Source organism: Peromyscus eremicus, chromosome 13 (assembly GCF_949786415.1).
Source record: "Peromyscus eremicus chromosome 13, PerEre_H2_v1, whole genome shotgun sequence".
NCBI lineage: Eukaryota > Metazoa > Chordata > Mammalia > Rodentia > Cricetidae > Peromyscus > Peromyscus eremicus.
The window spans coordinates 50,937,893-50,962,902 of record NC_081429.1 but is presented as its reverse complement, the minus strand read 5'-3'; the positions used below and the strand labels follow the sequence as shown (position 1 = coordinate 50,962,902).

The window sequence follows — 25,010 nt, the reverse complement described above, 5'->3', positions numbered from 1 at the left end:
ATTTAGAGGTGATTCCCCACTAATACTCACAAGGTTTTTGCTTTGTACAGGGATTACATTTATCCAGTCTAGAAATTTAGCTAATTTTTCTATTCTATACTTCAGGAATTGAGTAACTCCTTGTTTCATGTAAAATAGAAATAAAATGGCCAAACACTATGGTTAAGATCATAGTAAATTTAAATGTCATTGTTTTTCTGATGCTGGTCAACCCTACTTGCAAATTCAACAGTACTTAACTAATCAACATACACTCACGAGTAAACATGCAAGGAAACCGTTACTGCTCTTTTTTTTTTTTTTTCTCCCTTTTGCAAATTTAGGCTGCTGCACTGCAGATAGAGTGGCTACTAAATACTGCTTGGGGTCTTTCCAAATATCTATTAAACTTTTACTTCCACGTGTCTATTTGAACAACACTACTATAGCAGTTGAGCATTTCTTTTTAGGCCAATAGTAGAGTGTAGTTACTTTAGAAGACATTCCCCAAAACCTCTAAAACAAAAACTATTTCTACAATTACGCTCCACCACTAAATGTTGAATCTTCATTTAGAGATTCAAAAATTAAGATGAATTACATATTCATGAATTTTGAACAGCTCAAATAAACAATCAAATATGTTATTCGATCTTGACAAATGCTGCAACTCAAAGATTTTCTACAACTGAACCTAATTTCCAGCTACTATTTAAGGAACGTAACCGTTTAAGGAACTGCCAGGGGACAGTCTAAAAGCTCCAACTTGTACAATACAAATAATTTTAAAGTTAGGGTCAAATATAAGTTTCAGGCAATCTACTTTTTAAGCAAGTTACCTGAGAAAGGTAATAAGCTATTAACACTTTATAAAATGCCCCTGAGATAGGTTTATTTGCTAAAGTAGCCAGACGGCACTGTATTTAGAATAACATGAAACTGGATGTGTACATATATATAATTCTGTGATTCATTGGGATTTTAAAAGGAAAAAAAAAACAACAGTAATGGTATCATGTGCATGCTCTAAGACTAGCACAATCTAAAAAGATATTAAAAAGGCCTTGTGACATAACTAAATGCTTGATTCAGAAGGCACCCCAGTAACTCCCATTGCTTCAAAGTCACTAAGGTCATTACTGTACAGTACTAAAGAAACACACTCAAGCAAGAAAATCCTATCTGGGGCATTTCTCCCTAGAAAACTAAAATGAAAGGAGCTCTAGTACGGTTTTTACAAATATTGTTTATTTTAATGAAGCTGGTACAGACGATGTCCCTTGAAAACCCATGTCCCAGGCCAAAAAGTACAAACAGAATCAAAAGGAGCAGTGTCTGTTGCATCCACTTCTGCAGGAGTAACTTTATCACTAACTGCTGATGGAAACGACAGCTTTCTCGGGCTCTTCAGACGCCTGTCTTACTCTTAGGACGCTTTCTTTCTCTCCAGTGAAGCCATCTTTGGAGGTGGTTGTTACTCTCACTGTATCTGTTATCTTGACTACAAACGGGATATTCTTCTTTTGGTCCGGACCCTCAGATTTTAAAAGTAGCTTCAAGCCGAGGAAAGGTCATTTTCCCACAGTTCAGTTCTCTGAAAGACTTCCATCTCCCACTGAAAATCACAGTCCAGGAGTGAAGCAACCGCATGCTAGAACTTCAGGGCCAATTGGAAGGTCACAGGAAAGCTCCCACTGGTCGTTCTTTTTATCATCACAAACCTGAAAATGCACAGTCCTGAAAAGAGTGGCCTCTCTGTGCACACATGAATTCTTTTAAAATAAGAAGGGCAATATTAAGGGATCTGAGGTCTGATCACCAAAAATCAGCACAACAAAAACAACCAATAATGAATATTGAACACTAGAATTCAGATTACCAGATGTTCTAAAGAGATGGAGTGCCAGTATTCAATTTTCATTTTGAACACCACATTACAAAAGAACTATTTTCAAAAATAAAAAAGGATTGAGGGAAAAGGAAAAAAAATAAAAAGAATTATCTAAACCCTCGAATGACCCCCCGTTTGTTCCTGATAAACTTCAATCACATCTTCTTCCTCCATTCCAAGCTGAAAGAAAAGAGAAATACGTTAACACTAAACTATAAAAGCAACATTTTTACATTGGCTGCAATTACGTGGTCACTACTTTAAAGTACAAGAAGATACAAGTATCATCTGTAATTAATAACCCTCTAAGGCTTGGAAATGGAAGTAAGAGAGTAAGGAGTTCAAGGCCATCAGTAAGTTCCAAGCCAGCCTGGGCTATGAGATTGTCTCAAAAAACTGGAAGAAGCCGGGCATGGTGGTGCATGCCATTAATCTCAGCACTCTGGAGACAGGAGGCAGGCAAACAGATCTCTGTGAATTCTAGGACAGCCATCGCTATGTAGAGAGACCCTATCTCAAAACAAAAACAAGGCCAGGCGGTGGTGGCGCACACCAGATGGATCTCTTTGAGTTCCCAGGCCAGCCTGGTCTACAGAGCGAGATCCAGCCAGGACAGGCACCAAAGCTACACAGCAAATATCACCCCCTGTCCCCACCCCCACCCCTGCCTTGAAAAAAAAAAAAAAAAAAGATTTGTTTTCAGCTGGGTGGTGGTAGCCCACACCTTTAATCCCAGCACTCAGGAGGGGGAAGCAGAGGCAGGAGGATCTCTGAGTTTGAGGCCACCCTGGTGTACAGATCAAGTTCCAGGACAGCTAAGGCTATTACACAGAGAAACTGTCTCAAAAAAACAAACCAAACCAAACCAAAGATATATCCCTTGGAACTGGAATTACAGATGATACATTATGTGTTGCTGGGAACTGAAACCAGGTCCTCTGTATGAACAAGTATTCTTAACCTCCGAGACCCAAGGAAAAAACTTTTTTTTTTGTCCCCAGGTTGTTGCAATAGGCTTTGGACCTACCACCCTCAGGATGCCCATGGTAGAGAAATGACTCCCACATACACATCATGACTCTTATGAACATATGAACATACACGTAATAAATATAAATTTTAAAAACCGTTCCTTTTTTTCCTTTTATTTTGGCGCCAGGGATTAAATTCTGGGACACTTGCATACTAAGTACATGCTCCATCTCTGAGCTATAATCCTAACCCTTTCAATCCAAAATCTTACTTATTTCAAGTCTGACTCAGAAAAGAAATCATACTTACTTCTTTTGGAGTATGATTATCAGCAATTCTCTGACCTTCAAAGAGAAACCTGAGTGAATTCATCGGAACTCCCTTAAAAACGAAAAAGAAAGTGTGTGTAAATATCTTAGGTATAAGTAACTATGATATACCAAAAACAAACAATCAAACATAAAGGCTTAACAAGCTACAAAGATCATAACTTAGACCACCAAGTCAACCCTAACTACCATATAATGAGAACTCATTATTTGTTAGGAAGGCTGTCCTACCAAGTACTTTACATGCAGTCACAATGCTCTTTGCACAGACTCACTAAGGTATTACCACCTCATCTTCATGTTACAACTAGGGAACTTACAGCCTATAGATAAAAGAAGCTAGCTAAGAATTTAGCCCAAAATGATTGATGAGCCTACCCTCCCAATCACTGCTATATTAGCCTCCCCCTTAAGTCTGAGCTAGCATAAGGGAAAACAAGGAACTGCCCTTACTAGCTTCTAACTATATAAGCAAAACTGGTTTCAAACATCAAATCCCAAGAATTTGGTAATGCAAATGGTAGCTAGCTAAGGCATGGTAATATATATAACAGAACAGGTCTAAATGCCACGAAACATGTTTGTATTTTCTAACCATTTCAACATGATAGCTAAAGCGGAGATGACTCACTTAAAGGAAAATAACTTCACTAGAAGTGCGAATCAAAAATCACCTATTTAGCCAGGCGGTGGTGGCGCATGCCTTTAATCCCAGCACTCGGGAGGCAGAGGCAGGCGGATCTCTGTGAGTTCGAGGCCAGCCTAGACTACCAAGTGAGTTCCAGGAAAGGCGCAAAGCTACACAGAGAAACCCTGTCTCGAAAAACCAAAAAAAAAAAGGAAAAAAAAAAAAAAAGAATCACCTATTTAAGGACTAGAGAACTGGCTGCTCTTCCAGAGGACTCAGTTTCCATTCCCAGCATCCACTTGGCAGCTAACTGTAATTTCATTCCTGGGGATCCAATGCCTACTCTAGCATCTAAGGGCACTGCATGTATATAGCGCACAGACATACATGCAGGCAAAACACCATACACGAACAAATAGAATTTAACTTTAAAAAAAAAACAACCCAAACAACTATTTAACTTAAACACTTTTTTTTTTTTGGGGGGGGGGTTTCGAGACAGGGTTTCTCTGTGTAGCTTTGCGCCTTTCCTGGAACTCACTTGGTAGCCCAGGCTGGCCTCGAACTCACAGAGATCCGCCTGGCTCTGCCTCCCGAGTGCTGGAATTAAAGGCGTGCGCCACCACCGCCCGGCTAACTTAAACACTTTTATCTGTGGATGTTTGAACACTGTCCCTGAAAAAAAAAAAATTACAAAGAAATTAAAACATACTAGGTGCTGGGTGGCGGTGGCACACACCTTTAATCCCAGCACTTGAGAGGCAGAGGCTGGCGGATCTCTGTGAGTTTGAGGTCAGCCTGGTCTATAGACTGAGTTCCAGATCAGCCAAGGCTGTTACACAGAGAAACCCTGTGTGGGGGAGAAAAAAAAAAAAATACTAGGAGGCAGAGGTAGATGGATCTCTGAGTTCCAGGACAGCCTGATCTACATAGTGAGTTAAAGGACAACCAAGGCTGTGTAAGAGACCCTGACTCAAAACAAACAAAAAATTCAACCTTGGTTATCTCTGATGTTTTGCTTTTAGCTTTATGAGATAGAGTTTCATACAGCTCAGGCTGGTCTCAAACTTCTTATGATAACCTTGAACTCTTAACCTCTTCCTACATACATTACCTCATCAGTGTTAGGATTACAGGTGCACCTCATACACAGCATAAAGTGCATTCTTACATTCGTTTTTATTATATGTATGTATTTATGTATTTGAGGCAGGGTCTCACTATGTAGGCCTGGCTATCCTGGAACATTTTTAGCTGAAGATTTTATTTATTCTTGAACTTTCCCCCAAATTTTTATTATTTGTGAGTATAAGATGTATTATGTGTTAATGTAGACAACTATACACACACACAATTATATATTTTGTGTTCATTGGTGTTTTGCCTGCATGTATGTCTGTGTGAGAGTGTCAGATCCCCTGGAACTGGAGTTATAGACAGGTATGAGCTGCCATGCAGGTTTTGGGAATTGAATCCAGGTCCTCTAGAACCACCAAGCATCTCTCCAGCCCTCATACAGATTTTTTTCTTTTTTTGTTTTTGTTTTTGTTTTTGTTTTTTTGAGACAGGGTTTCTCTGTGTAGCTTTGCGCCTTTTCCTGGATCTCGCTCTGTAGCCCAGGCTGGCCTCGAACTCACAAAGATCCACCTGCCTCTGCCTCCCGAGTGCTGGGATTAAAGACGTGCGCCACCACCGCCCAGCGATTTTTTCTTTTAAGGAGACAATTCCTTCAAATATCTTGAAATATGGTGTGTAATTAGCAGCAGTCTATACTGTGTATAAAGGAAAATGTTTTTAAGTTGTTTTTTTTTTTTTTTTATGTACATGGATGTTTTGCCTGCCTCCATGTCTGTGCACCACGTGTGCAGTGCTCACAGGAAGGCATCAGATCCTGCAGGACTGTAGCTGCAGACGGTTGTGAGCCACCAAGTGGGTACTGAGAATCGAACCGAAGTCCTTTGGAAGAGCCGTCAGTGCTCTTAACTGCTGAGTCATGTTCCCAGCCCCAAGAAAATATATAAGGCCTAAAACTCATGGTTAGAAACACAGGGAAATTTCACAATAATCACAAAAAAGACTTGCTTTTAGTGTTATATACAGATACAAACCATCAAGGCAAAAATATTCAGTCGAGCAGTCAGTAAAAGTGAGTTACTTTTCTTTATCTTGTTAATTAAACTTTGAAATGGGGTCACCAGAGGAAAGGAACAGTGTGTGATTAATGACAGATAACATCAGGGTGTTCTCCTTAAGTTTCTAATGGTGAAACCGACTGGCTCTGAACAACCTTCAGTCAGCAGCTTCTGCGAAGCACTGTATGGAGCGTCCCAATACACACCTGTCTTTGACAGTACGACTCTTTGAGTTTCTTGAGATGTGTTGTCATTTTCACTTTGAAATGTATCTCACTGCTATCCTAAGGAGATAAAGGGAAACATTACTCCTTCTTTGTCTAGACTACTTAGTTAACTTCAACCAAATTACTTAATTACGCCTTGTCAGTTACAGTTTTCCACCAAAATATTATTTTTAGCATTCCTAACTAGTTTCATTAAAAACAATCTAATCAAATTCCAAGTTACTTTTTAGCAACCTATTATAAAAAATTAGTAAAAGAAATATACTTTAAATGTTGAAATTATTAATATGAATTTGTATGTCAAAGAATGCATTCCTTCATTATAGAATATCCATCAAAATAAATACTGAAAAATAAAATGAACTAGAAATAAATAAATAAAATGAACTGCCACAAATTCTCACAAGCTATCAAAATAAAACATTCTATCCCATTCATACCAACTAAAGTGTCCCTGAAGGGGGTCAAACCTAGGAGAAAAATATAAACTTTTTGTTTGTTTGTTTGTTTGTTTTTTCGAGATAGGGTTTCTCTGTGTAGCTTTGGAGCCTGTCCTGGATCTCACTTCGTAGACCAGGCTGGACTCGAACTCACAAAGATTCGCCTGGCTCTGCCTCCCAAGTGCTGGGATTAAAGGCATGCATTGCCACCACTGCCCAGCAAAAAATATAAACTTTAAAATAACATAGAAAACCTTTTCCTACAAAAAAGTGACTCATAGAAGCCAGTTTCTCTAACATGAATAAAAACATCAGTAAGGAGCCGAGCCAGGCGGTGGTGACGAACGCCTTTAATCCCATCACTTGGGAGTCAGAGCCAGGTGGATCTCTGTGAGTTTGAGGCCAGCCTGGTCTACAGAGAGAGATCCGGTACAGGCATCATAACTACACAGAGAAACCGGGGGGGGGGGGGGGGGGGGGGGACGGACGGACGGGACGACGACGGACGGGACGGGACGGGGACGGGACGACAACGACTTCAGTAAGTCAAAGTGAAGGTTTGGAGCTAAGCATGTCACCCAGTGGTGCACTTGCCCGGCATACATATAGCCTTAGATTCAATCCCTCGTATGCCTCCTATTGAAATAATTTGTTTAACTACAGATACTTTTCTTCCACCCAGATTGTCAAGCAAATAATCAGAAAAAAAAATACTAGCATTTGCACTATCATAAAATTTCAAAGCCAACCCTTAGGAATACACATCATAGTCACAAGATACTTAATATATCTGTGATTATAATTTCATAAAAAGATTAAAATATCTACAACATACCTAATACAATATAATTCCTAGCCAGATATGGTGGTTCATATCTATAATACCAGCATTTAGGAGGACAAGACCAGAGCTGGAGTTATGAGCAGTTAGGAGCACTTATAAATAATAAATTTTTTTTATAAATAATAAAATTTAAAAAGACCAACCTAGATTATACTGTGAGTTCCAGGATAGCCTGGGCTACATGATGAGATTCTATTATTATTATTTTTTTTTTTTTTAAAGGAAAGCCAGGCAGTGTGGCACATGCCTTTAATCCTAGCACTCGGTGGGAGGCAGAGGAAGGTGAATCACTGAGTTTGAGGCCAACCTGCTCTACAAAGTGAGCACCTTGGACTGCTCCAGGACAGCTAGGGCTATTACAAAGGAAAGCTTTATCTTGGAAAACAAACAAACAAACAAACAAACAAACCACATTACTTCCGGATGAATTAATGAACTAACATTAAGATATTTTCTCTTTATACTTACTTATCTTTTGCCATGCTAAAGACTAAACCCAGGACCTTGCAAATACTAGCCAAGCACTCTAACATAAGCTACTTGTCCTTTCTCTTTAAAGACAAGGTCTCCCTCTATAATCTCAACTGGCCTCAAGTTCTCCATCCTCTTGCCTCAGCTTTCAGAGTGCTAGGATTTCAGGTATACTGTATTCTCTTCTTTATAAAAAGTATTCTTCCCTAATTTTCCAGTTAGTAAATCTGTACTGTAAAGCAAATTTTAACTGGGAAACACACACACACACACACACACACACACACACACATCAAGATCCTACGTAATAAAACTTAACTACATACAGTAAGACACAAAGATTCAAAGATTGCAACACACTGGTGAAAATAGTCACCACTTAGGAGGTAAAGAAAACTCTAAACCAGCCTGGTACAGCAGTCCATGGCTATAATCTCTGCACTCAGGAAGTTGAAGCAGAGGATTGGTGTAAATTTGGGGCCAGCCTGGGATATATAAGAGGTTCCAGGAAAGTCTGAATGAAATACAAACAAAAAGAACCCTTGCAAACTAATAATTGTTTTGTTTTCAAGACAAGGTTTCTCTGTGTAGTCCTGGCTGTGCTGAACTCACTCCATAAACCAGGCTGGCCTTGAACTCACAGAGCCACCTGCCTCTGCCTCCCAAGTGCTGGAATTAAATGAGTGCACCACACACACACACACACACACACACACACACACACACAATAATTCCCCCTTCCATGTTAAAATGTCTGTTGGTGCTGTCCTTATTCAGACCTTTTTAGGCAGCCATGTTCAGATTTCATGGATGTAGTTTCCCTGATACATCTAGAAGATGCAATATAATGTCAATCTCACAGTAGACATCCTGTTCCTCTGCCTCTTCCAGCCTCTTTTCTTTATATTAAGATAGAGTCTAAGTCCCAAGGCTGATACTGAATTCACCCAGGCATGGCTTGAAACTGAGAGCCTTCTACCTTAACCTTAAGTAGCTGAGATTACAGATTGATTATGAGGCTCAGTAAAGATGGTCTTTTTAACTAATGGCCTAGGAAATACTCATACAAAAATAACTTGATAATAAAAGATGTAAACCTAAGAGCTAAACTATTAAATCCTTAGAAGAAATCACAGATATTAAGTCTTTGCAACCCTGGATTAGACACAGTTTCTTTTATTTTTCTTTTTTTTTGGGGGGGGGGGGTATTAGGGTTTTTTGTTTGTTTAGTTTGTTTTTGTTTTTTTGGTTTTTGTTTCTTTTTTTTTCCAAGACAGGGTTCCTATGTAGCCTTGGCTTGTCACTTTGTAGTACAGGCTGGCCTCAAACTCACAAACTTTGCCTGCTTCTGCCTCCCAACTGCTGGGATTAAAGTGCACCACCACTGCCCAGTTTAGACTACAGTTTCTTAATTAGAAGCAAAAGAAATACACAAAATGGGCTATGGCAGCACACGCCTTTGATCCTAGCACTCAGGAGAAGGATCTCTGGGAGTCTGAGACCATTCTGGTCTACAGAGCTAGTTCCAGGGCAGCACAGAGAAACCCTGTCTCAAAGAAACAAAATATGCTGTAAAGTAACCAAAACAAGTGAAGACACAACCCAAAACTAAGAGGAAGTTTTTTGCTAATCATGTATTTAGTAAGAGGTTTACTACCCAACATATTTTTAAAAATTACAACTTAAAAGTAAAAATCCAGCTTTTAAAATAGGTCACAGCTCTAAACAGACATCTAAATGTACTCAGACGCTCCCCTGGTGATTGGCTCCTCATTAACTTGACTCAACCTGGAATCACCCAGAAGACACACCTCGGACTGTCTTTAGAGATCTGTTTCCAAGAGAGGTCTAAGGAAGGAAGACCTACCCTGAAGAGGGGGGTGGCACCTCCCTGGTGGGCCAGGGTTCTAGACTGAGTAAAAAGGGAGAAAAAGAGAGAGCCAGCCGAACTGTGACGCTCTCTCTCTGCTTCCCGGCTGGCACCACACACAAGTCACTCCTGCCGCCATGGCTGCTCTCTCATGACAGATTTCCTCACTCATTACCAATGCAGGCCAAGGAAAGTGCCGGGCGATGACAGACGCCTTTAATCCCAGCACTCAGGAGGCAGAGGCAGGCAGATCTCTGAGAGGTCAAGGTCAGCCTGGTCTACCAGTGAGTTCCACACCAGCCAGGGCTGTACAGTGAGTGCTTCTCTCAAATGATGGTGGCAATGGTGACAGCGGCTGGAGAGACAGCCCAGTGGCTAAGAGCACTGGCTTCTCTCTTCAGAGAACCTGGGTTGACTTCCCAGCACCCACACAGCAGCTCACACTGTAACTCCAGTTCTATGCAGGCAGTGCAGACATACATGCAGCCAAACGCCCACACACATAACACTTCAGAAATACAATAATTTGAAAACAAAGAAGGGTAGAGGGTAAAGAAAGGTTCAGTGGGTAAGACAGCACAAGCCTGAGGATCCAGGTTCAGATCCCAATGTGAACACTAAAAAAATAAAGGCCAGGCTGAACTCCAGTGCTACAGGAAAGTCAGGAGGAGCCCTGAAACTAGCTGGTCACCAGCCAGCTCCAGGAACAATGAGAACTCCTCTCTCAGGCGAGTAAGATGAAGAGTAACAGAGCAGACACTAACATCCTTCTCTGCCTTCCACTATACGAGCATAAGCAACTGAGTGTGATGACTGCATGCACACATACCACAATCAAAGTAGTAATAGAAAGAGTAAGAAGATTGCTGGGGATAGATATGGTTCAGTGGTAGAACACTGACCTGGTCATGTGCCAGGCCCTAGGTTCAGTCCCCACCACCATTACACACCTACGTATACACGTAATAAGCAGAACCCCAAAAAAATCTGTCACAGTGGCACTGTTCTCACACTTGGAAGAATGTGGAAAACTATCATATTTTGATGGTAAGAGTGTACCATTTCACTAATTCTGATCTAATAAATAAATAAACAACAACATGCCAGGTGTGGTGGCACGTTTTTAATTCCAGCACTTGAAGAAGCAAGAGCATCTCTGAGTCGGAGGCCTGGTCTACGGAGTAAGGTCAAAACCATGCAGGTCTCTTTTACCCCCACAGACATGTGTACAATAAAGGAAAACGCAACTTTTAAATAACGTGTCTTACCTAATGTTTTTCCTATGTTTTTATACACCAAAAGAATGTTAAATGAGCAGGGCGGTGATGGCGCACGCCTTTAATCCCAGCACTCGGGAGGCAGAGCCAGGTGGATCTCTGTGAGTTCGAGGCAAGTCGGGTTTACAGAGTGAGATCCAGGACAGGCACCAAAACTACACAGAGAAACCCTGTCTCGAAAAACAAAACAAAACAAAACAAAAAAAATTGTTAAATGAGAAAAATAATGAAACTCACCTGTCCAATAACTTTGAGTTTAATGTATTCTCCTTCCTTCTTATCCCCTAAGTCCTCGGTTGAAGGTTTTGCCTCCTGAAAGAAATTTCCAGATTAAAAATTCCTAAATACTCTCTTCTTATGAGCACCCATTACTTTCCCCCAGGTAACAGACTCTGCACCTGAGATTACAGACAGCATTTATTTCCCCAACACTCAATTACTCTTCAAACTTCCCACCATTCACTAAAGATCAAGAGATTTTCTCAATCATCATATCCCACAGTAAGAATTTAACACTTAGGACAAAGCGATGAGAAAGCACGTTTCTAACACTCAGCTCAGCAGGTGGTAAAGGTGCTGTGGTCAAGAGGCCCTTTGGAAACTCGTGCCCTAAGGAGCTCTGCGCCCTAAGGAGCTCGTCCTCCTAGAGCTCTTACAAACACTCTGATCCCGTGTTCTCACAGCCTGTCCTGAGGCAATCTGCTATGCCAAGATAAGTAAATACAGCACAAGCAAAGGCTATTTAGACAGGACAATCAAACGGGAAAGTACTGGTCTAAATACTGAGTCACAATGAATCAGTTCACATCGTCTGAAGCATTTCCACCCAAGGCTATAAGGTAATAAGCCCGATGAAAGCTGGGACAAGAAAAAGGGGCGGAGGAGACTAGACGGGAACCTAGGAGCGAGAATGTAAGAAAAAGGAGACTCACGGAAGACAAACTCAGATTTGCAAACTCAGGGGTTGGGGATTTAGCTCAGTGGTAGAGTGCTTGCCTAGCAAGCGCAAGGCCCTGGGTTCAGTCCTCAGCTGGGGGGGGACGGATGACACACACAAAAAAGATATTAAAAAAAAAAAAGATTTACAAACTCATTTAAATAAAGGAGTACTGCACAGCAAGTGAAATTAACAGAGTAAATTGGATGAGAACATCTCAGCACAAAGCACCTCTGTTAAGTCATTCTTAGTGAAAGTGTCCTGGAAAATGTCACCAACAGCGGGTAAAAGTAGCCCCCCCCCCACTTCAGTTCAACCATCACACTTAAATATTTAAAATATTCTTGCCATTTGTACTAATTCAAACAGCTACTCCAGCCAGGTAGCGAATCTCTGTGAGTTTGCAGCTAGCTTGGTTTAGAGTTCAAGGATGGATACACAGTGAGACTCTGTCTCAAAAGAAGTTAATCCACACTTCACTAAGAATTAGCACACTGAGCCAGGTTTGATGACACACATCTTTAATCCCACCACTCAGGTGGTAGAAGCAGGCAGATTCTGTGAGAGGCCAGCCTGGTCTACAGAATAAGTTCCAGAACAGTCACACTGTTACACAGAGAAACCCAGTTGGGCGGGGGAGGGATGGTGGAGGGGAGTGGAGGGGGTAAGGATTAACAAACTGATTTTTACAAGTAAAGCAGAGAAACTATCTATACAGCACATGCCAGTACAGTTAAAACTACTAAATTCTTTGACATTTAGAAATGAACAGAACACAATTCCAATAGCATAGGAAATAATTCCAAGAACTGATAAATGGTATTGCATGAAATTAAAGTTTCTGCACAGCAAAAGAAAACAATCAATAGAATAAAAAGAGCCTATGGAGTGGGAGAAGCCTTTTGCAACTCCATATCCAAAAGGGGATCACTATCTACAATCTATAAAAAGAAAACTCCAAAAATAAAATATAACAACAAAAACCCACCCAATTACTCAATGGGTCGTGTTTTCTCTCAAAGACTGAAATTCAAGTTTCTATGCATAAAGGGACTCTGAGAAGGGTGGAAGAGGTGGATCTAAGGAGGGGAATAACAAGAGAGGGTGACAGTGTATGTATTATGAAAGCAGGAGGAAAAGGACCCAACAGGAATAGAGGGGAGACAAAGAGAGCAGTGGGTCTGGGCAGGGGCAAATGCACAGATCTGTGTGTGTAAAATAACACTCACATGTTATTAGGTGTGGGGAGGGGAAAAGTGAGTAAGCATTACCAAGATCAGTGCAGAAGGGACAGTAAGGCACAGGGTGCCTGGTTCTCATCTGCTTTCAGTGCTGGTGGACTGAGTATCATGGCAGCAGGCAAAATTAACGTCTTTAGTCAGTATTTCACCTAGAAACTAGAAGACTATCTTCAAACACTGTCTTGCCACATTTCTATGAATTTATAGTCATAGTACAGAGTTGCTTCTTCCTGCAAGTATCTAGAAAGCAAAAATCTTATTCTCTGTGGTGAAGGGCAATAAAAGGCAACCAAACCCTGAGACCTTTAAGGGGAGGAGAGTAGTGAGAAGTTTTGTTTAGGTCAGCACAAAAGAAGATATTCCAGTATTCTCCACGTTAGGATAGCTATAGAAGATACTCAGAAACAAAAAGAATCCCCCCACCTCTCTCTAATCAATCATCCACAGAACTCTCCTAAAGCACAGCTTTCCTGGATCCTATAATACACAAAAAGCATAAATGGCTTCCAATACCTTCAGGTCTAAAAACAAACTCCCCAACATGCAATCCATACATTACTAACCCCATTCTCATTTTTCCCTCTCCATTCCTTTTAGTAACCCAAGAAATCTGTTTTCTATTTGCTTATGTCCGTCATCTTTTCCTACTGCTGTGACAACCACCACAAACAAGGCAAATAATAAAAGCAAGCATTCAACTGAGTTTACAGTTCCGTGAGATTAGAGTCCAGGATGGTGGAGCAAAGGTCACGTGGCAAGACCAGCATCTCAAACTACAAGTAGGAGACAGAGTATGCACTGGGAATGCCTGGGTTTTTGAAACCTCAAATCCACCCCGTGACAACTCCTTCAATAGGGCCAGACCTCCTAATCCTTCCCCAACAGTCACCAACTGGGGACCAAATATTAAGAAATATGAGCCCATGGGGGCCATTATCATTCTCTACCTACAGATCAACTGAAGTCCAATACTGCAATGACGTCCCAGAGCCACAGACAGCATCTCCCAACCACTACCTTCTGCGACCGCTTCCACTTGAGTTCATACACATCCTACACTGGCCTCCAGGACCTGACTTCTCTACTGCTGTCCTTACATATCGTCACAACTTTCACGAGTCAGTATTTGCTATGGGCACACGTACTCTACTAGCTGTCATCTGGGGGTATGCATCACACTCCACTCAACACTGCCCTCACCAGTGAGTTTCAGCTGGACTCCTTACTGCTAAATCCAAAGGGCACTCACATTTCTGCATCTGTGGCTTCCAATACTCCACCATCTTCCATCTCTGCTGTTTCTTTAAACTCTGGCCTTCAGTCCTCGCTTTCCTTCCTTGCCTCCTGGGTGACTACCTCTTAGATAGCATGCTGACTAGTTTTTGTCATCTTGTCACAAACTAGAGTGCTTAGGGAAGAGGAACCTCAATGGAAGAACTGTCCCCATCAGAACGGCCTATGGACAAGTTTGTAGGGCATTTTCTTGATTCAGGAGATCCCACATCCTTGGGCAGGTAGTCCTGGATCGTACAAGAAAGCAGGCTGAGGGTTGGGGATTTAGCGCAAGGACCTGGGTTCGGTCCTCAGCTCCAAAAGAAAAAAGAAGAAAGCAGGCTGAGTAAGCCATGGAAAGAAAGCCAGTGAGCAGCATTCCATTTCTCCAAGACCTCCGCTTCACAGTTCCTGCCCTGGCTTCCCTCAATATTGAACTGTGTGTGACTTGGAAATTTAAGGAAGGTCTCTGGTTTGGTCAGTGTTTTATAATAGTAACAGAAAGAAAAATGAGAGACACAAATACTAACATCATCCTCTCCAACCTGACAATTTCAGAGTTCACACACTTTTATCCAAGGGCCTGAATATCTACACTTGATGTCCCTTGGTCATGTTAATTCCTTTTTCTGAAAATCAAAATCAAAAACAAACTACAGGGCTGAGAACATAGTTCAGGGGCAAAATACATGTTTGGTGTGCAAAAAGTTCTGAGTTCAACAGTACTAAAGCCAGCAATCACAACAACAATTAAACAAACAAAAAGCCTCTCCCTGGATTCCCAATTACAACAGTTACATACACTCATCTGAGTACAACCAACACTGAGATTATCTTTGGCTTCTTTCTAAATCTCCTACGTAATCAGTCTTCACTGTGACAATTCTGAGTGGCCCTGAAGCCCATCTCATTCTCCACGATCACTGAACCACTATGGAACGGACATCTCTACCACTTGTGCAACAGCCTCAACGCAGTCATGTACCTTCTCACGGACTCTTTTTTTTTTTTTTTTCTTTAAATTTTTTTGCGATAAGTTCTTACTATATATCTCTGGGTGTCCTGGAACCCACTATGTAGACCAGGCTGGCCTCAAACTCAAGAGATCTTACCCGCCTCTATCTCCAAGTACTGAGATCACTATGCCCACTGACTGTCTTTTTTTCTACTGATAGTCTAGAAAATAGAAAGATAGACAAAAGGAAAAAAAAAAAAAAAACAGAACCTGTCTACAATAATCTTGGTGTCTTGCATGCTCTCTTTCCTTCTGTCCTATATTTAAAAAAAAAAAAAAAAAGGCAGCCAATACAGAATACAGCACACTAGTTACACAACAGTGAAAGCATTCAGTTTAAGTCTGGGACAGTAGGTCATCAAAGAAAGGACAGTTCCAGGGAGCAGACTGACGTGGCTGGCAAGAATACACAGCCCACAGAGCAGAAAAAAGTCATGACAAATTTTCAGGGCTGAATCATTGAGAGACTGAACCCTCCTAACTGGAAAGGTAAAGGAATTTACTGGGAACTAAGCACTGTAACTCTGCTCTCCAAGGAATAGCATGGAGACAGGCGGCTGGTTCTGAGAGGTGACTTAAACTGGAAGATATGGAAAACACAAGAGTTTGCATTTATTTATTTATTTGGTTTTTAGAGACAGGGTTCTCTGTGTAGTTTTGCGCCTTTCCTGAGTCTCGCTCTGTGGACCAGACTGGCCTTGAACTCAGAGTTCCACCTGCCTCTGCCTCCTGAGTGCTGGGATTAAAGGTGTGCACCACCACTGCCTGGCGAGTTTGCATTTATAAATGTACTAAATTCATACTGTACACCTTCACAAAGATGTACTCTGGCAGTCAGTCCACAGACAATTCAGTCACATGGACAGAGCATCTCATTTAACCAATCTGTCACTGTCCTTTCAGCTACACAAGGATGGCTAATTCTTACTCAAAGAGGAGGGATTCTTGAAAAATACTAAATTTTTGTTTCCTTTTTGGTTTTTGAGACAGGCTCTCTCTATGCAGTCCTGGCTGGACTTTAACTCAATAGATCCTCTCCTCCTGCCTCTGCTTCCTAAGTGCTGGGATTAAAGCAGTATGCTCGGCTCATTCTTTTTTTTTTTAATGTATTCTATGTGTATAGTTGTTAATACTATTTACTTTATGTGTATAGGGTTTGCCTGCACATATGTCTATGTACCACATGTACGCAATGCTCACAGTGGCCAGAAGAGGATGCTGGATCCCTGGAAACTGGAGTTACAGGTGGTTGTATGCCATCATGTGGGTGCTGGGAATCAAACCAAGGTCCTCTGAAGAGCAGTCAGTGCTCTTAACCACTAAGTCATCTCTCCAGTATCTATTTATATAATTCTTTTTTTTTTCAGAGCTGAGGACCAAACCCAGGGCCTTGCACTTGCTAGGCAAGTACCACTGAACTAAATCCCCCTACTTATATAATTCTTGATAACATTATTATCTTCCTTTTGAAAAGAAGGTACAAAACCAGGCCTGGTGGCACAGGCCTTTAATCCCAGCACTCAGGTGGATCTCTGTGGTTTGAAGCCAGGCCAGTCCACACAAACAGTTCTGGGCCATCTAAGACTACATAGTGGAACCCTGCCCCTCATCAAAAGAGAGAGAGAATGGTGGCGCATGCCTTTAATCACAGCACTCAGGAGGCAGAACCAGGCAGATCTCTGAGTTCGAGGCCAGCCTGGGCTAGAGTGAGATCCAGGACAGGCACCAAAACTACACGGCGAAACCCTGTCTCAAAAAAAAAAAAACAAAAAACAAAAAGAGAGCGAGCAAGAGCAAGCACACTAGGGAGAAATGAAAAATAAAAGAGAAAAGCAGAACACAATATTGTGACTATTATTAAAAGAAATAAAAAGTCCTTCACAGGAAATTTGCTCTGAGATTGTGGATTCTCTCTCCTAGAAATGTCAGAAGCTACACACCCATTAAGTATCATCAATAGGGCTGCTACTGCGGATGGGGGAGGGGGAGCTCAAAAGACCAACTAAGAACTACTAAGGAATGTCAAGAGGAAAACAGTCTTCCCCAGTAAAGAGCACACCAACTGGATAGTCAATACCAAGTGGTCAGCCCTGAAAACACACATACAAGTAACAATGTACAGACTGCAGGCTATAATTTATGTAATTAGGAATGCACACAATTAAAGAAAAAGAGGCCATACATTTGAAAGAGCAAGAGGTGCTATCAGGGAGGCTTGGAGGGAGGAAAGGGAAAGGGAAAATGCTGTAATTATAATTAAAAAACGAATTTAAAAGCCCTATTTAACATGAATGCCCGAGAATGGCCTCAAAAACAACATGGAATGGGGCAGGATGCTGTAGATTTAAAAAATAAGATACGAACATATTAAGTGCACTGTATACATATTTACATTTTCCATAGTAAACATTTTTCTTTTTTTTTTTTTTTTTTAAGATTTATTTATTTATTGTGTATACAGTATTCTGCTTGCCCGTATGTCTGCAGGCCAGAAGAGGGCACCAGATCTCATTATAGATGGTTGTGAGCCACCATGTGGTTGCTGGGAATTGAACTCAGGACCTCTGGAAGAGCAGCCAGTGCTCTTAACCTCTGAGCCATCTCTCCAGCCCCGTAAACATTTTTCAAAAGCTAGACAGTGGTGGCCCAAGCCTTTAATCCCAGCACTTGGAAGGTAGAGGCAGGTGGATTTCCTAGGAGGCCAGCCTGGTCAACAGAGTGAGTTCCAGGACAGGGGAGGCTACACAGAGAAACCCTGTCTCAAAACAAAACAAAATAGAACCATTATTTCCTCATTTGTAAATGGCTCTATAAATGAGACATGAAATAATATAAACTTTACTTTCTTCATTTTCTCCTACCTAGTACACCAAAGCAATCTGTGTCTACACTTGTTTCATGAGGAAAACTAACAACATACTTACTTATTCAACCTAAGATCTATCAGTCTATTATTCAATCCAAAAGCAATCCTGGAAAAAAATTACTAGAAGCAAGTATCATCTGGATTATGTTTAAAGCAAGTGTATACTAAATGGGTCCTCACAGATGTAATCCCAACACCCAGGAGGCTGACAGAGGAAGACTGCCACAAGTTTGAGCCTAGCCCGGGCTACGATGTAAGAACCTACTCAAGACAAAAAAGGCCTACATGACAACTTTAATATACTTCAAAAGGCAGACCACTCTATCTAAATGTCTTGTAGTAAAAACAGACTGAAATGTAATATAGCAATAACGTTCAGTGATATACACACAGGAGGCTAGAGAAACAGCTTAGCAGTTAAGAGAGTTTGGGCTTATGCACAGTACCAGAGTTCAATTCTCTAACAACTAATTGTAACTCCAGCTCCAGGGACTCTGGCCTCCTTAGGCATCCAAACACATGGGGACATATAAATAAAAATAAATATGAAAATAGCCGGGCGGTGGTGGCACACGCCTTTAATCCCAGCACTCGGGAGGCAGAGCCAGGCTGTGAGTTCGAGGCCAGCCTGAGCTACCAAGTGAATTCCAGGTAAGGCGCAAAGCTACACAGAGGAACCCTGTCTCGAAAAAAACCAAATAAATAAATAAATAAATAAATATGAAAATATAAAACAAAAAACAAAGAACTACTGTGTGTGTGGGCTAGGAGGATCAGTAAATAAAGCACTTGCTGCCAAGCCTGACATCCTAAGATCAATTCCTGAAAACCACAGTGGAAACGGAGAACCAACTCCACAAAGCTGTCCTCTAAGCTCTTAGTGAGCTCAGGCATGTGTGCATGAATACACAGACACACACACACCACCAAAAATAAATAAATGTAATAAAAAGTTTGAACTACTGTGTTGTTTTTCTTGTTGTTTTTGCTTTTTCCTTTCTGGGGGATTGAGACAAGTTCTCACTGGGATTATAGACTTGTGGCAACATTCAGCTAGTCTGTGTATTTTAAAATACAGTACAGTATTACGCAGGGTGTGGTGGCAGAGGCAAAGGCAGGAGGATCACTTCGAGTTCAAAGCCATCCTGGTCTGTCTCAGTAAAATAAAAGAACTACATGAGCTCTTGATCTGGTGTAGATGTCTTCCATCTGTACATTTCCATGAACCTTTAAATAACTGGCCCTAGATAAAGCAAGAGAACGCAACTCCACCCTTCCTCTTTCCTTCCTGTCTTTTCCTTCAGATCCTTCTTAACTGCAAAAAGGTAACTAAATGCAAAGATAAGAGTCAAGGAGAGGAAGAGGAGGAAATCACAGCATAGCTTTACAAATACATTGCAGGAATATCCAAATTTGGTTTTGTTTTGTTTTTTGAGACAAGGTTTCTTTGTGTAGGCTTGGCCATTCCGGAACTCACTCTGTAGACGAGGCCAGACTTTCTCTGTCTTCCAAGCGCTGGGATTAAAGGCATGTACCACCACCACCTGGCTGAAGTTATTCTTAATGTGCTCTTCTTTTCTAGCCAGAACATCTAATTTTTGTTTGCTTATTTTTGTTTTTCAAGACAGGGTTTCTCTGTATAGCTCTGAATGACCTGTCGCTTTGTAGGCCAGCCTGGCTTTGAACTCACAGAGATCTGCCTGCCTCTGCCTCCAGAGTACTGGAACTAAATAACGGCATGTACCACCACTGCCCAGCTAGAATATCCAAATTTTGAACTACAAAACTAAGGTGATCAATAGCATTATCTGTGTGACCTTGCCTACAATCTGTTAAAAATTGAAAGATCACCATTACCTATAAAAATATTCACAATTTCAGGGAATTCCAGAAGGGAATGCTGAAGAAGTTTTAATAGACTATTATCTACAACAATCCCAATGTATGGTTAGAGAGACGACTCAATGGTTAACAGCACTGGCTGTTCTTCCAGAAGACCCAGGTTCAGCTCCCAGCACTCACATGTGGGCTCACAATCATCCTTAACTCTAGTTTCAGATTTGATGCTATCATGACCTCCAGAGGCACCAGGTACGCACACGGTGCACATACATACATACAAGCAGAATACTCATACACATAAAATGAAATCTTAAAAAACACACACACACACACATTAGAAAGCTACTCATGTAAGGATTATTACATCTAAGTGTTATAACAAAGCTAACCCAACTACTATGGAGTATCACAACTACTTGAAAAATGTTTTACTTTCAGAGTGTGCTGGTGCACACCTTTAATCCCAGGAGCCAGGACTACATAGGGATCCTGTCTCAAAACAACCAACCAACCATAGTTTTACAGTTTTGAAATTCCAATGACTCAATTGTGAATACTCTAACCATAATTATATTATTTCAATATACTATAAAATAGTTGTTATAGTCTAATTGAAGTGCTTCATTATAATCGGTTTGTAATATCTACTAACACCACCTCACTCAGTCAGAAAGATGACAGACTATACAGCACTCCTCTCCTAGGACATGGAATGCCTAAGGTATCTACCACTAACTAGATTCTAAAGTTAACTGCTTTAGTTTAATATGTTCTATGATATGAATGGTATACAAAACTAAACATTTTAATACACATCCATTTCTTATCTTCCTGCAAATTCAAGCTGTTGCCAAGATCAGCAGATTAAAAACATAACCTATAGAGAACACTGCAGAAACAAAAGCCATCAGAGCAGCAGGAATACAAGTCATGTGGTAGACTGAAGAGAACTCCAAGTTCTTTCTTACTCCTATTGGGAAATGAGAGCCATCTTTCCCATGAATGACCTTCGGGATTTGACTGATTGATATAATAATACAGGACCCACTTCCAAAGTCAGGTGATAGAAGTTTATTTCCAACTGGGTTGATTTTTTCTTCTTGTTACAATGAAAAACAAGCCGGGTGGTGGTGGCGCACGCCTTTAAACCCAGCACTTGGGAGGCAGAGCCAGGCAGATCTCTGTGAGTTTGAGGTCAGCCTGGTCTACACAGCAAGTTCCAGGACAGGCTCCAAAGCTACACAGAGAAATCCTGTCCCAAAAAACCGAAAGAAGGAAGGGAGGGAGGGAGGGCGGGAGGGAGGAAGGAAGGAAAAAATAGTTTTAACTAGACTCTAAGAAAGGAAGAAGGGAAAATACTGGTTCAAATTACTCTTATCCCTTTGATATTATCCTTCTAGTTTCGATGAAATGTGAAATTAGACTAAGCAAACGTCTATTAATGGTTATAGGATGATCCTCATCTTTTGGGACAATCATGTACCAATGATGAGACCTATAGTACTTTCTCAAACAAATAGTTGTCCACAAACATACTAGATGGTAATGAGATTGCAACAAAGTATTTCAGCTGGGCAATGGTGTTGAACACCTTTAATCCCGGCACATAGGAGGCAGTGGCAGGTGGATCTCTTGAGTTTGAGGCCAGCCTGATTTATAGAGCGAGTCCCAAGACAACTAGGGCTACACAGAGAAACTCTGCCTTGGAAACAAAATATCCCCTAAAATGTTAGCATACGTTTTCTTTCAAGTCAAAATTCCTATAAGTAGCACTATTTCATACTGTTGCCTATTGCTTTAATGCGCAGCTCAATTAAAAAGATTTGTTTTGGGCTGGAGAGATGGCTCAGAGGTTAAGAGCAGTGGCTGTTCTTCCAGAGGTCCTGAGTTCAATTCCCAGCAACCACATGATGGCTCACTGAGGTCTGGTGCCCTCTTCTGGCCTGTAGGCATATATGCAGGCAGAACGCTGTACACATAATAAATAAATAAATAAATAAATAAATAAATAAATAAATAAATCTTTAAAAAAAAAAAAGAGATTTGTTTTGCAGGTATAGTGGTGCCTTTCATCCCAGCACAGGGGAGGCAGAAGCAGGAGGATCTCCGTGAGTTCCAGGCCAGCCTGGTCCACATACTGAGTTCCAGGACAGCCAAGGCTACACAGTAAGACCCTATCTCAAAACAGAAAAAGAAAAAAGACTTGCTTCCATTTTCATGTCATGTTTCTAAAAAACTTCACTGAATACCCATGAATAGTAAGTCACACGCCAACTAGCCAGGTATGGCAGCATAACTCTAATCCTAGCTACTCTGCAAGGCTGAGTGGAGGAGGAGTATTCCAAGTTCAAAGACACCTTGTGCTACAGAGTGAAGTTCAAGACCAACCGAGGCAGTGCAGTGAGACTAAAAGGAGAGGTGGGACAGAGCTCAGAGGTATAGTGCTTGCCTGGCATCGACATGTGTGAGGTCCCAAGTCCAATGCCCAGTAACCCCGGTGGGGTGAGTACTACAGCCTAGTGTGGCTTCACAGATCCCCTGAAAACAGCCTGTGTCCTCCGGTCCTTTTTTTCCCCTTTCTTCATACTCTTAAATGACGTGAGTTCAAACCAGAGCAAAAGTAACTCTAAAATTCATTTTATAACTCTTTCTGTATGTTGCCCTTCCATCAGGCTAACATGCCTTCCAGTTCCTTCCAAAATAAAAAGCTGATGAAACTAAGCATTTCACAGCTATCTTTCCTCCCTTACTTGTAACTAAGTAAACAACTGTGGGGAGATGTTCATAAAGTCATTTCTATCCAGATTATTAATAAGTAAATCAATCTACATATGGGTAGGCTATAAAAATAAAAACACCTCGGCAGAGGCAGGCGAATCTCTGAGTTCAAGGCCAGCCTGGTCTACAGAGCGAGTTCCAGGTCAGCTGGGGCTACACAGAGAAACCTTGTCTCAAAAAACTCAAAAAATAAAAAAATAAAAAAATTAACAGTTCAACTACATTGTGGAATTGAATAAGTTTACTGAATAATTATCACTATAGATATGTCAAAAAATACTTTGAAAATTCAAAGTCGTTTAAGCAAACAAAAGGAAGACCAGACAAAAACCTTATGTATTAAAAACTACCCACAAAGTGGTAAACAAAAACAGGATGAAGAAAAATTTAGGTGGCAGTACTCCTATTTGAATGCAAATTCTTGACACTAATACTGAGACACAGTATTTTACTATTGATTGGCAGCTTTCTGTAAATATTCTGCAACTGTACAATACACATACAGTTTTTCTCTTTTCCTCAAAAATATCACCTGGAAGAGGGAGTATGGGGATGCATCTAATCAAGATACGTCGTTTATGTGCATGAAACTGACCGTATAAGGGAAAAAAAAAAAAAAAAGAGAGATGTGCCATTTTTGAAAAAGTATCACTCATCTGCAGGCCAATGCCCAGACGAAATGGCTTACTGGTGGTGATGCTCTTAAACACTTTCGTTGTTTCTCGGTTATTCCGAGCGCTCCAACCGCTAGAGAGTGGAAGGACCAATCCCGAGTAAGAAATGGAAAGTACAGAAAAAGAGCCGACCGCTCCGCACCCCCAGATGGAAAAAAAAAAAAAAAAAAAAAAAGACTCAGAAAGGGAGGCGCGGCGGAGAGGCCCACCGGGCACACACAACGGGACGCGGCGTCTTCTGGGTTCCGGGTGACCTCGGGCAAGGAAGGCTCCCCTCGCCCCCCCGCCCCCCGCCCGATTCCCGAGGAAGACCAGGAAGCCCAAGTGGAGTCGAGCCGCTTTTCGGGGCCACCTAGCCCTCCCAGCCCGGGATTCTCTCCCGTTACATAACTAGGCCTGGGGCCCTGCATCTGCCATCACCAGCCCTCCGATGGGAAACGGACGTTTCCCCTTGGGTGGCTCCCAGGGGCCTTGGGGTGCGGGCCTGGGCCCCCCGGCGGACCCGCGAGAAACCGGGGAGCCGCCGCGGCGCCGGGCAGCGGGAGAGGGGGGAGGGTGCGGAGAAAGGCGGCGGCGGGCGGCGGAGCCCCGGAGCCCCGCGGCCCCCGGGGCGGCTCGGCCCGGCTCGGCCCGGCGCGCGCTCGGCGTCCCTCGCGGCCCCCTCCCCAGCGGCGGCCCCCTCCCCCCGCCGCGTCCCCTCCCCCGCGCCTCCGTCCTCCTCCCCCCCCCCACCCCCGGGGGGCCCCCAGCCCCGCGGCCCGACAGCCCAGAGCCCCGAGGCCCCGGGCCCGGTACCTGGTCAGACATGGTGACGGTGGCTTCACCCGGGGGAGGGAGATCTCCGCACCACAGCGGCCTCCGGCAGGCAGAACCGCACTCTGAGGTTTACAAATCTGTCTCTTTCCCCCACAGCACAACACCGCGGCTGCAGGGACTTCCGCTGCGTCTCGCGTCACTTCCGCCGCGCGCCGGGGAGACTTGGGGGAAGACGGGAAAAGGAGGCGGGAAAAGGCCTTGGCGGAGGCCGCCGCCGCCGCCGCCGTCGCGGCGGGGTGGGGAGGTGGGGGAGGTGGGGGAGGTGGGGGGTCCGGCCTGTAAAAATGGCCTGCCCCGGAGCGAGGGGAAGAGCCGGTGTTCCGCCGGCGGGAGAACTGGGCCGTCTGCCCCAGCCCCCGGGCAGACCGGGGCTCCGCCACCAGGCTGAGTGTTCGGGGTCACACTGACACCCTAGACTCCTCCCTCCCTCCCTCTCGGACACCTTGCGCGCTGCCGATGGCTGAGCCAGGGTCGTTCTTTGTCTCTCCCCGTCCTCACCAGCCGTCCCT

General features: G+C 42.5%; 1 protein-coding gene across 2 annotated transcripts; it reads right to left on the bottom strand.

Moving 5' to 3' along the window:
• Positions 1–1,205: 1,205 nt before the first annotated feature.
• On the bottom strand, positions 1,206–24,649 carry Sumo1 (small ubiquitin like modifier 1). Of its 2 annotated transcripts, XM_059278256.1 has the most exons (6): positions 24,077–24,261; positions 23,700–23,758; positions 11,298–11,372; positions 6,138–6,215; positions 3,152–3,223; positions 1,206–2,050 (listed from the first exon to the last, which is right to left on the bottom strand). In XM_059278256.1, exons 1-6 carry the CDS (start codon positions 24,093–24,095, stop codon positions 1,982–1,984), a joined length of 372 nt encoding a protein of 123 aa, XP_059134239.1. In that variant the 5' UTR covers positions 24,096–24,261; the 3' UTR covers positions 1,206–1,981. The 2 variants fall into 2 exon arrangements, with proteins under 2 accessions (XP_059134239.1, XP_059134240.1); XM_059278257.1 differs by lacking the exons at positions 23,700–23,758; positions 24,077–24,261 and adding an exon at positions 24,481–24,649.
• Positions 24,650–25,010: the final 361 nt, after the last annotated feature.